This window comes from Geotrypetes seraphini, chromosome 1 (assembly GCF_902459505.1).
Source record: "Geotrypetes seraphini chromosome 1, aGeoSer1.1, whole genome shotgun sequence".
Classification (NCBI taxonomy): Eukaryota; Metazoa; Chordata; class Amphibia; order Gymnophiona; family Dermophiidae; genus Geotrypetes; species Geotrypetes seraphini.
In genome coordinates, this window is record NC_047084.1 from 506,588,237 (window position 1) to 506,601,433 (window position 13,197).

General features: G+C 39.9%; 1 protein-coding gene across 4 annotated transcripts in view; it reads right to left on the reverse strand.

The window, feature by feature from the left end:
• FANCC (FA complementation group C) overlaps positions 1-13,197 on the reverse strand; it is a 344,396-nt gene that overhangs the window by 309,422 nt on the left and 21,777 nt on the right. For all 4 annotated transcript variants that reach the window (XM_033928093.1, XM_033928084.1, XM_033928101.1 and 1 more), the window contains exon 4: positions 2,741-2,835. In XM_033928093.1, the coding sequence (XP_033783984.1) occupies positions 2,741-2,835 (95 nt within the window). The remainder of the gene's footprint in view (positions 1-2,740; positions 2,836-13,197) is intronic.

The following is a 13,197-nucleotide window of genomic DNA, read 5'->3' on the forward strand; positions in this document are numbered from 1 at the left end:
ATATTCCTATTTATGGTTTCCATTATCACAGCTGGTTTATACAAAGATAAATGTGAGGCATATTAATGGACAAATCATTGATGACTGTAAATGAAAAGCCAGAGAGCTTTGGCTCTAGCTCCCTTCCATACCCCAGTTTAAATAGTATTGAGGAGACTGGAATAGGTTCCAGTTGGACTTGACTGAAGTCATATGTTATGGCAAGTGACCAAGAAACCTTGAATTGCATTTGAAAAAAGATAATATTTGAATATGACTGTCCTGATATATCAAGTATCTGAAGAGAAAAGACAAAACTTAGATTCAACATTCTTTGTTTATAAACTTCTATTCCTCTATTTCTGTAAGCCAAGTCCAAAATGGTCCAAATATTAAGTTTAATCACATCAATATAACAGAAAAACGAGACAAAATGAAATGACATCACTCACTTTACCCTCTTTTAATTCATATGCATTCTTTTTTTTGTATTTCAGTATTTTATTTCAGGAAAAAATAAACTTTACAGCTATTAAACATTTCAGCTAGACCACGAAAGAGAAAAAAATTTACTCATAAAAATTGTTGAGCAAGAAAATATATGCCAACCAACTGGCAACTCAAACTCTCCCACAGACTAAACATTTACTTAAATAGCACTGCCTAAAAGAAGTTTAACTTTTTGCACTGTAACCATGCATGCCTACGTTCTCAAGCTTATACGATTACTGTAACTGAAAGGGTCATGCTAGCAACTGGGTCTGACAATTACTGTGAACACAGACCTCTCCTTTTTCCCATCCAGCTTCAATCAATTAGCCATAACAAGCAGCCTCCATCATGCTACTACTATTACTATTTATCATTTTTATAGCGCTGAAAGGCATACTCAGCACTGTATTTTTTATATGTAATAGTTGGTCCCTTCTCGTAAGAGCTTATAGTCTAATTAAGATGGCCAGATTAGGGTTGGGGAGTTTCTTGCAGAGAATGATAGGTATCATATGGTGAGTGGGAGTTAGGAGTTGAAAGCAGCCTCGAAAAAGTGGGCTTTTAGCTTGGATTTGAATATTGCTAGAGACGGAGCTTCATGTATTGACTCAGGCAGTCTATTCCAGGTATACAGTGCAACAAGATAGAAGGGTCGGATTCTGGAGCTATACCCAACGCAAAGCACTGGCGACGACTTCCTGAGCACCAGAACTATAAGTGTGATGTCGGTCTGGAATAGGGGGGGAGCAGGTAGTGGAGGATAGAAGTGCCTAAGCAAGGCCCACAAGCCAATAGCTGTCCATGGGTACCTCTTGTGCTGCTCACAGCTCCCCACTGGGTTCCAAAGCCCCCCTCACTTCAAAAACTACGAGGAGGGCACTGGCGCAACAGTGATTTTCCAGCGCTGCTGGTGGCCTCCGCTGTACTGTTCTTTTGCCACAGTTCACACCCCACCCCACCGCACCCCCAAAGCAACTTCCTGTTTCTGCATTGGTGGAGCACAGCAAAGGAACTGTGCAGAGGAGGCCACAGGTAGCAAAAGAAAATCACTGCCGCACCAGTGACCTCCTTGTAGTTTTTGTGGTGAGGAGGGCTTTGAAACCAGGTGGGGAGAACATTTGGTGGAAAGGAGAGGAGGGAGGGAGGAAGGAAGAAGGGAGAGATGCTGAATGAGAGAGGCAGAGAGGAGAGGAACAGGGGGCACATGGATGGAGGGGAGAGGAAGGAGATGGTGGTACATGGAGGAGAGGGGAATGCAAGAGGAAAGAGAAAGGAGATGGTGCACATGGACGGGGGAAGAGGAGGGAAGAGATGGTGTGCGTGGACGGAGGGAAGTGGAAGAGGAAGGAAGAGATGGTGCATATGGATGGAGGAGAGGGAAAGAGTTGGAAAGATAGATAGATTTGAGATGGAGGCAGAAAAATGGAAGAAAACATAATATGAAAATTAGTGCCAAAGATGGATGTAGTGCAAAAAGTGAAGATGAGGAAAGAAACAGCAAATGCATAAGGAGGCCTTGGAAACAGAGTTAAGAGCACAGATGGAACAAGATGATCAGAAAAATAAAAATCACCATATAAAGGTATGAAAAATGTTTTGATTTTCAATTTAGTGATTGAAATATGTCAGTTTTAAAAATTTACATCTGTTTTTATATTTTGGACTGTTACCCCCTACTTTACAAAGCCATGCTAGCATTTTTAGTGTCGGCCGCGGCAGTAACAGCTCAGACGCTCATAGGAATTCTATGAGCATCGGAGTTGTTAATGCAGCAGCCAGTGCTAAAAACAATAGCGCAGCTTTCTAAAGAAGGGGGTTAGTTTGTGAGTTCATATTTAAAAAAGGGTTTTTTCTGTTTTCTGCATGTGTGACTGAGGCCAGGTGATCCGGTGGGGACAGAAGTCCAAAAACTGGTTGGCGTCGTGGCGCCAAGTAAGAAGATAAGTATTTGTCGGCTCTCCTTCAGCTTTTTTGGACTCGAAACAGTCCCAATTGAAAAATCTATGATTATTTACTGCATGATCCCGGACAAACAACACTCACATGCCCAAATTTCTAATTTTGGTTTATATTTGAGTCAACTTTTTGCCTCCTTTTTTAGGGGGGAAAAAAGGTTACCCCAGTTTATATTTGGATCGGTTTATATTCTCGTATATACAGTAATGTTGTCATTTTCAATAGTACTATAATCTTTGCCCAAATGACAGAAAATCTTTAAACAGTAGTTTTAAATCAAAGCAGACCAATAAAAAACATGTGTGTCACTTACCCATATCCATTCATTGGCTTTCAGTTCCACAGGGTTTTGTGGCTCTTTACTATACAGGCAGCACAAGCAACACATTAAAATCTTCTGGCACTCATCTATAAAAGGCAGAGACATTTTAAGAATCTTAATTCATGAAACAAAAAGCTAACAAAAGATAAAATAATGTAGCTGCAATCTATCACTGAAACCTGCAGTACAGGAACAGGAAGGTATAAAGACTACAGCTACTATTCAGTTCTCTCTCTAAATTACTTACAAGTGTGCTGCATTGCCAAATTCATGGTTCCAGGATTTTCAGCTTCATCTGAGCTACCTCCTGCTATAGTCACACTTGAAACTAATTTGACAGCAGGTTTGCACACTGCAGTAATTTATCAACTTCAATACTGTTCAGATGCCAGAGACAAATGGCTCACTGGACTGGCAGAGGGATAAAGACTGTTGCACCTTTAAGCCACCAGTTCAAATTTAACCGACTAGAACCCATGGGGTGCAAACTGTGATGGTTTATGTGAAAACAAAAAATTGCTTGCTTACTAGTTAGTGCAGGATTACCACATGAGCCCTTATCGCCTATAAAATGGGTGGTGGTAAGTATTTATATGGTCATTTCTTTTAATGGCTAAGCATTAGTGGTAACAGCGCATGATCATTAATACAAAAAATTAAAAAAAATCAAACATTTTACAGCTATGGCAAAAATGATGATAGCACGTGGGAAAAAATCCACACAAAGATGCTAAAGGCCACTTTTTGCAGCAGTTTACTAAAAGGGTCCCTAAGTAAATTAATCCTGACTTATGTACGACTATGCCTACGCCTATACCTAGCCTATAGCAATCCTTCTCAATTTGCATTTATTTAGTCATGGTAGTAAATTTAAGTCATTTTTCAGACACATAATGAACCATTCAATTGGACAAGATTGCATGATTTTAACCAACGTTTTGAGTGCTACAACAAAGGACTTTGGGGCAACACACCACTTGCGGGGTCGCACACTGGAGACCAATCTGATATACTGTAGAGCTAAAACTTACTGTGGATTTATTACATTTTCTAGACCAGGGGTGCCCAAATGGTCGATCGTGACCAGTAGATAGCCAAGGCAACGCGAGTTGATCGTGTTGCTTTTGCGATCTTGTTCTTCCTGCCTCCCCAAGCCAGGCCAGGCACGTACAAGTGCCGGACCCACAAGCCTTCACATCCGACGTCAATTCTGATGTCAGAGAGGAAGTTCTGGGCCAGCCAATCGCTGCCTGGCTGGGCTGGAACTTCTTCTCCGATGTCAGAATTTACGTCGGGAGAGAAGGCTTGTGGGCCCGGCGTTTGTACGTGCCAGGCCTGGCTCGGGGAAGCAGGGAGAAATCGGTGTGGTGGCTTGGGGGGGGGCAGGAAGAGAGAAAGAATCAGGGAAGTGGAGAAATCGAAGCGATGGCTTGGGGGGGCAGGGGGAGAGAGAAAGAAAGACAGAAATAAAGGGAGGCGGGGAGAGAGAAAGAAAGAGAGACAGAAAGAAAAGGGGAGGGGGCAGAAATAAATAAATATTGGATTTACAGAAGAAGGAAGTGCAACCAGAGACTCCTGAAATCACCAGACAAAAAAGGTAGGAAAAATGATTTTATTTTCAATTTAGTGATCAAAATGTGTCCGTTTTGAGAATTTATATCTGCTATTTATATTTTGCACTATGGCCCCCCTTTTACTAAACCTCGATACTGATTTTTAGTGCAAGGAGCCTATGAGTACCGGGAGCTGTGAGGGGCATTCAGCACAGCTCCATGCGCTAAAAACTGCTATTGCGGTTTAGTAAAATGGGAGGGGGGTATATTTGTCTATTTTTGTATAGTTGTTACTGAGGTGACATTGCATATTTTAAGTCACCTGCCTTGACCTCTGAAAAAAAACCCGAATACAAATGATAATTAACATTTTCTCTGCATACATTTTCTCTGCTTTGTGTTTTTAAAAATTTTATTGTTGGTAGATCATTTTGACTTGGTCATTTTAAAAGTAGCTCGCAAGCCAAAAAAGTGTGGGCACCCCTTGTTCTAGACTGATATATTTCCATCTGTTTGTATCTCTTTTTGAATTGGGATGTCAGTTTTGTTATTTCTGTAAAATTATTAAAGGATCTGAATTTTTTTAAAAAGAGCAAACGTGCCATCATGCTTTATGCATAAGATTCTGCTTCAATGATTGTTTTTTATTATTAATTTCTGTCCTTTCCAAGAGATGCAGTAAATTAAATCCTTTGGCATCACTTTGCTCATATGATTTTGCCTGAAATAATCTGGCACATAGATTTGCAAATCACAAAAATGAACATATAGTTCCATAGAACGAATCAATAATGATTTTCTAGAATACTCTAAATTAGGATGAACAAATGTTATTTCAATCTAAATATTATGTTACTGTATTTAAAGGATTTGAAATGTCCTAATTAGTTTGTGCACATTATTCTGCCAAAATAATTCTTCTATAACAAATACAGAAAAACAAAACAGGCTGACCTTTATGATAACATGAAAAATGTGCTATGAACAGACTGACAGTACAAATGGAAGTTATAATACCAATTAAGAAAGCTAAATTAAAATTATTACTTAATAAACCCCCTCCAGTGGATGAGGTTGGAAATGAAGGTAATAATAGTATTACTAAAACAGCTGGTGAAAACTCTCTGAGAGCTGGAATGATGAAGTTATACTACTCTTGAAATCAGGAGCTCTGGCCATATTTTTTTAGAAATCAACAACAATACACTCCGGATTTGCCGAAAAAATCCTAAAATAGTGAGAACAAAAAGGCAACCGAGTCACATCAAGGTTTGTGTGAGGGACGCTCAGGACGCCAAAATTGGCCCACAACTTACAAACCAAGATGGGGAAATATATATAATGGATGATATATGATTATATATAATACATTATATTATGTTATAGGGTGCTCTCAGTGTGAAACCTCAGTGATAGGAGCGCAGCTCCGACACTTCACCTCTGGGTCAAGGCGGTAAGCCTCCACCCACACACCATCATCGAGCACCCCAGGTGTGCTGAAATCAAACAAATCAACCAATCAAAAGTGAGTAAATCAAACTCAACACAAACAACCTGAACAACCCCCACACAAACTCTGCCAGCCAGACCCCCCAAGAACGCACAACAAAATCAAAAAACCATACAAAAACTATCGAAAAAGTATCAAAAAAAACACAATACTTAACTGAAGCTATCTCACAGACTGAAAAACGCAAACAACCGCGCCAAGAGGAAAGGTTCAACGCGCTGGTTTCGGAGAAGCCCTTCTTCAGGAACCTGACCCCCGACAGAACACGAACAAAGAGGTCGGCTGGAGGGCGGGGTGCCCGAACAGAAGAGCACGCCGCCTAAAACGAATCTACAGGTGACGTCATGCACAAACCAACCAATCATACAACCCAACCAATCAACCAATCACACACAAGGGCGATAACCCACCCATCCATACTCGACATACAAACTGAACCAATTAAAAAGCCTCAGCCAATATATAATCATATATCATCCATTATATATATTTCCCCATCTTGGTTTGTAAGTTGTGGGCCAATTTTGGCGTCCTGAGCGTCCCTCACACAAACCTTGATGTGACTCGGTTGCCTTTTTGTTCTCACATATTTTTTTAGAGGCATTATTGTGGATATCTCCATGAACCAATATTGTCAAATCAGCCAAATCCATCCTGGAAATACCAAAGTCAGTGAAGTACACAATGGAGTAACATATGTTTATATACACCAAAAGAAAGAAACGGCAGCAGAAGTTCAAATTAAGAACTCCCAAGAAATGTTGGAAATGGGGAAATCCATTTCAAATACTGTATATAGGAACAACTAAATAAGTGCTTTCCTTCCCTAGGCTGCCCTGTATTGCAAGAGTGTTTGTAAGGAATTTACAGCACTGGAAAGTGATACATGCTAAATCCTCTATACTTATTGAGATTTGGGGGGAAAGAAAGGATACAAGAACTGCTGACATTGTAGCTAACAGATTCCTTATTTAGCTAAGCAGTAAAAAGAACTGTTTTGGGGACTCCAATTTTTCGGTTAGTCCTGGTTTAGAAAAAGATTCCTTATGACAACAGTAATCATTAGGCAGACACATAAACAAAGTACTCATTCAATGCCTAGTATCTGGCTACCTCCAATATATCCACATTACAAAGGAAGAAAACAAAGATAGAATCCCTAGAAAAACAGAGGAATGTTTAGAGAACAAAAGGAAAAAAAAAAGATTAAGATTAAAAAAGCGCTTCCCTGCCAGAATGTCTGCTTCACTTGAAACAGCTGTCAAGCAGAATCTAATAAATAGTAGCATTTGAAAGCACACAGTTGGCAACAGCTCTATAAAACACTACAAGATCTGTTGGTAAATGGCTGCAGTTTCACCAACTGATCAGAGATGTTAATATTAATTTAAACCACTTTTCTTCAATTAATGCATAAATAGCGTGTAGGCCTCCTCAGGCATTCTGCTGACTAACATAAAAAAATGGTTTTATGAGTTTTTTGAACTACAAAAGATTTTTACATCTTAGATTCAGATGTTCTATAAATGAACGGGCCAATTAGATCTGAGCAGTGGAGTATGTGACACCTGGGGCCCATCATTTTTTAACACCCTCTCCTCTATATGAAAAACATGATTTTTAGTAATAATCTACCCGTCGCACAAGAGTGTACCCAGGAAAAGGCAGCAACTTACATACTGCAGTGAGCAGTAAAACATCAATACACCCATTGTAAAACTAAGCAAGCCATACTAGTACAGATCGATCTTGCACAGTCAATGCTAACAGACAACCATGGCTTTTGTACACACAGAACACAGAAACACCTCACCAGTATAGAATATGTAATCACAAACTAAAAATAGAAATATGTAGACAAAAGTTAAACTGAACCATAAAGAAGCCAGACTCTACAATGCAACAATGCAATATACTGTCTTATGTACCAGAATTCTCTGCAAGGAATCTATGCCATTTACAAAAGAATTAGATCAAGATTTGGACGTTACATTATACAGGTCAACACATCATTTTCATCAGTCAATGTTGGGTGGGTTTTGTAGTATTTTTCATGCCGATTTCAAATCTGTGTTTAGTTTTTCACTAGCACTTCACATTTTTGTAATGAGGCTCATTATATAAAATTATACACATTAATTGGGCAATATATCATGCGTTTATAGGATAAACGTTTAAGGAGGGTTAACGACAGTTGTCTTTGTTTTTTATGCTACAGATGGTGATTAATATCAATTTTTATCATGCTAAGACATTGTACTAATCATCCATATAGTTTCTGTTACGTCTGTGGTTCATTCACAACAAAAGCACAACGTCGCCCAATTACCATAGATCTGAAGAAGGTATACAAATTGTACTTTGACTGTCCACTGGGTGACCAGGATATGTCTTGGGCTCCATATATCATCTGTACCAGTTGTTCCAACGGACTTCGTGGCTGGCTCAATCGACAAAAACAGTGATGTCATTTGCAATCCCAATGATATGGAGGGAACCGCAAGACCATATTAAAGATTGCTACTTTTGCCTTGTGAATACAAGTGGATTCTCAGCTAAAACTAAGCACAAAATTATATATTCTACTCTGGCTTCTGCTATTAGGTCTGTTCCTCATGATGACTCACTACCTGTCCCTGTACTGCAACAAGATGGACTTGCTTCTGTGGAACAAGATGAGTAATGTGATGATGATGCAGCAGCTGGTCACAATCCATTATCTGATCTTGATTATGTGAATGATGAAGACTCAGAACCAGAGACCTTTACATAAGCTGAGCTCAATGATCTTATTCGTGATCTAAGGGCCTGTTTTACAAAGCCGCGCTAACAGCTGCCGTGCTGCAACAGCCCCAAAGCTCTTTAAAACTCTATGGGCTTCAGGGCTGTTTCCGCACGGCAGCCACTAGCACAGCTTTGTAAAACAGGCCCTAAATCTTTCAAAAGAAAAAGCAGAACTTCTTGCTTCAAGGCTTAAGCAAAAGCACTTGCTTGCAAAAAATACTATGTAACTCATTACAGAAAAAGGAATCATAGCTTAACAACATTTTTTACTGTAAATGGCTCATTGTGCTTTTGGCATGGCATCAACAGGCTCTTCAACTGTTTGTCACAAGTGCATTGTCCAGATGAATGGCATCTCTTCATTGATTCTTCACAGAGAAGCTTGAAGGCAGTGTTACTGCACAATGGAAATTCCAAACCAATTATACCAATTGCCCATTCTGCTCATCTAAAGGAGTCTTATGAGAATATGAAGAATTTACAGGAAGCAATCAGTTATAAAACACACCGTGGTGATCTTAAGGTCATTGGCATGCTAATGGGAATGCAAGGAGGATTCACTAAATACTGCTGTTTCCTGTGCTTTTGGGATAGCAGATCTACAGCTGAACATTATGTCAAGCATGTCTGGCAACTGAGGGATACCTATAACCCAGGGACAAGCAGTGTGAAATTTATGCCATTGGTGAATCCTCATAAAATATTGGTTGCTAAGTGACATAGTCCAGTATAATTATGCTATGCTGTGTGCTTATTTGACTTTGGACCGAAGATACTGCAACACTTCTTTTAAGTTGATGCTGCAATTCTTAAAACCCTATATGCTAAAACACTATAAACTGACATTAGTCATAACTTTAAAAGTTTACGTAACTAAAAAAAAACTAATAACAGATCTGAAATCAGCATGAAAAATGATTTAGAAAAATGTGCTGTGTTGTCAGATGATTCCGAAAAAAAAATTTTGTTGCCTTGTGTTATTAGAGTGGGAGGTAATTTAGGGAGGAAGATAATAGAATGGTTATAGGGAGAAAAGGTATATCTTGAGCTTCTTTCTGAAGTCAAGGTATGTGGTGGGTTGTCTTCGTTGCATTGATAGTTTGTTCCAAATGTGGGGAGCTTGGTATTAAAAGGTAGCCTCAAAAATCTTCTTCCACTATATTTTTTGAGGCGATGAAGTGCTGTGTTACACATAAATTGAAAAAGAAATGTGGGACTTTGATATCAGATGTTAGTCCCTCCGAGTTTTCTCCATAGATCGCTTTGTGAACCATGCAGGCTATCTTGAAATGGATTATCGTGGTAACCAATGCAGTTGTTCTAATAGTGGACTTGCCCTTTCGTATTGGTTCTTTTTGAGAATTAGCCCAGCAGCCGTGTTTTGTAGTAGTTGGAGTCTCTTGTACTCTTTTTCTATGATGCCACCATATAGTGCAGGGGTGTCAAACCCAAATCACAATAAGGGGCCGAAATCCAAAACACAGGCTCGCAGGCCAGACTCCGCCCATCTCCACCCCAGACCCCACCCCCATAATAGTACTAATTGTAACACCATTTTTTCCATTCATTTTTCTTATATGCATACACAATATAATCTTATTAACAACACATAATGGTTAACCATAAAATTAAACTACACAAAGCACACTGTATGTTTCTCAACATTCATTCCTATCAGAACACAGATAACCCCTATGCAAATATGGGACCAAAAACTAATAGTACCAATATATACAAACGAAACCCTAAGATTCAAGACTCTGCATGCAGTACAACCGCAGAGAAAAAGAAACAAATGCATTTCTTCCTTAACAGTGCAGAATATAGACAGCAGATTTAAATTCCCAAAATTGGCACAATTCAATCACTAAATTGAAAATAAAATCATTCCTCCTAACTTTGTTGTCTCAATCCCTCCATGCTGTGCCTCAACTAGGTGCCTCCCTCCAGCGGGTGCCTTACCTTCTGGTCGGCTCCCGCCTGGCCATTTTATGCAGCCCGTGGTGCAATGCGCATTTTCATTGCTGCCCCTAGTGTTATCTTCTGGCCGGCTCCCTCTTCCTCACTGCCACAGTGTACACAAAGCAGCAGCTCCTCGCACGTCCCACGACATCAGAGAGAAGGCTTCCAGTTCAGGTGCAGAACATGCGTAGGAGCCGCCACTTGCGGCTTTCTGCACTGTGGCAGTGAGGCGGAAGGAGCCAGCCACTGGGGACGGCAATGAAAATGCCACATTGCACCACGGGATGCATAAAACGGCCAGGCGGGCCTCGAGTTTGACACCTGTGATATAGTGAGTTGCAGTAGTCCAGGTGGGGTATTAGGACAGATTGTGCTAGTGTCCTAAAATTGGTCTGTTAGGATTGGTCTAATTGTCCTCAGTTGTTTCATCTTAAAGAAGAATTTTTCTCACTAGAGAGGTGATATGAATGTTGTAAGTCAAGTTTGAGACAAGTAACTCCCAGAACTTTGGAGGAATTTTCTGTCTTTAGCCTCTCACCTGTGGATAGCTCTAGTTCTGTGCTTGGTAGTGAATTATACTCTCTGAACCATAATATTTTTGTTTTGGATTTATTTAGCTTGAGGAAGTTATTCTTCATCCATATATTTAGGTCATCAATAGTGGTTTTCTGATTTATCGAAGGAATCTTTGGCTACAAAAAGAATGAAGATATCATCTGCATAGAAGAAGATTTGAGCCTGGTTTGAGGGTAGGTTATTTCCTAGTGCACTTAGATAGATGTTAAACAGCGCAAGTGATATTGATGAGCCTTGTGGGTCACCAATTGGCCTTCCATGATCGGGATCTCTTGTCTTCCTCCTAGACTTCATATGTTCTATTTCTTAAGAACTGTGAAAACCATTGTACAACTATGCCTTGTATTCCTAGTTTGTTTAATTTGAGGAGTAAGAGAGAGTGGTCAACTACATCAAATGCTGCAGAGATATCAAATTGTAATAACACAGATTGTTTGTATCTGCTGAGTTGATTTCTTATTTTGGATGTAAGTTGAAGTAATAGGGATTTGGTGCTGTGCCTTGGTCTGAAGCCATATTGTGATTTGTGGAATCCATCTATTTGATCTATGAAGTTAGCTAGTTGAGTGCTTATACAAAATTCTAGTAATTTTGCAGGCCATGGAATTCCCACTATTGGCCTGAAGTTTTCTATTTTGGTCAGATCAAGGTTTGTGGCTTTGAGTATGGGTGTCAATGCAATGGTTGATATTGTTTTGGGATAGAGTCCATTTCTAAGCACCTGTTTATTAGGTCTGTCAGCCACAGCAGAATGTTGGGGGGGGGCTTGAGTTAGCTGGCTAGCTGGACATATATTCAAATAGCAGTGCTTTCTGGATATTCTCTTCAACTAATTTGAGATCCATTGTGTGCTAACTACAGTGAATTTTGACCAGCGTCTGTCTGCTGAGATTTCTTCCTCCTAGCTGTTTTTGGTTGGGTAATGATCTATGTTATCTGCTGGGTCTTGTGTGGAGTAAACCTGAGCACATGCATTAGGAAATTGTGTGCTGCAGTTCAGCATACAGTTCTAACATACAATTTTCTACATCTACCTCTCAACTGGGACTGATAAAGATAAATCAACCTCTGAAGTAGGAAAAACTGGTCCTACACTGAGGCTCCTGAGAAAATTAAAGTGTCATGGGATAGGTGGCAAAGTTCAGTTGTGGATCAGAAATTGGTTATCGGATAGAAAACAGAGGGTAGGGTTAAATGGTCACTTTTCTCAATGGAGGAGAGTGAACAGTGGAGTGCCGCAGGGGTCTATAGTGGGACAGGTGCTATTTTAACTTATTTATAAATGATCTGGAAATTGGAACAATGAGCGAGGTGATTAAATTTGCAGATGACAATAAACTGTTCAAAGTTGTTAAAACGCATGCGGATTGTGAAAAACTGCAGGCAGCCCTTAGGAAATTGGAAGGCTGGACAAATGCAAAGTGATGCACATTGGGAAGAATAACCTGAATCACAGTTACCAGACGCTAGGGGCCACCATGGGGATTAGCGCCCAAGAAAAGGATCTGGGTGTCATTGTAGACAATACAATTAAATTTTCCACCCAATGTGTGACAGCGGCCAAAAAGCAAAAAAGATGCTAGGAATTATTAAAAAAGGGATGCTTAAGACTAAGAATGTTATAATGCCCCTGTATTGCTCCATGGTGGGACCTCATCTGGAGTATTGCGTTCAATTCTGGTCTCCTTATCTCAAGAAAGATATAGTGGTGCTAGAAAAGGTTCAAAAAAGAGCGACCAAGATGGTAAAGGGGATAGAACTCCTCTCTTATGAGGAAAGATTAAAACAGTTAGGGCTCTTCAGCTTGGAAAAGAGACGGCTGAGAGGAGATATGATTGAAGTCTACAAAATCCTGAGTGGAGTAGAACGGGTACAAGTGGATCAATTTTTCACTCCATCAAAAATTACAAAGACTAGGGGACACTCAATGAAGTTACATGGAAATACTTTTAAAACCAATTGGAGGAAATTTTTTTTCACTCAGAGAATAGTTAAGCTCTGGAACGCGTTGCCAGAGGATGTGGTAAGAGCAGATAGCGTAGCTGGTTTTAAGAAAGGTTTGG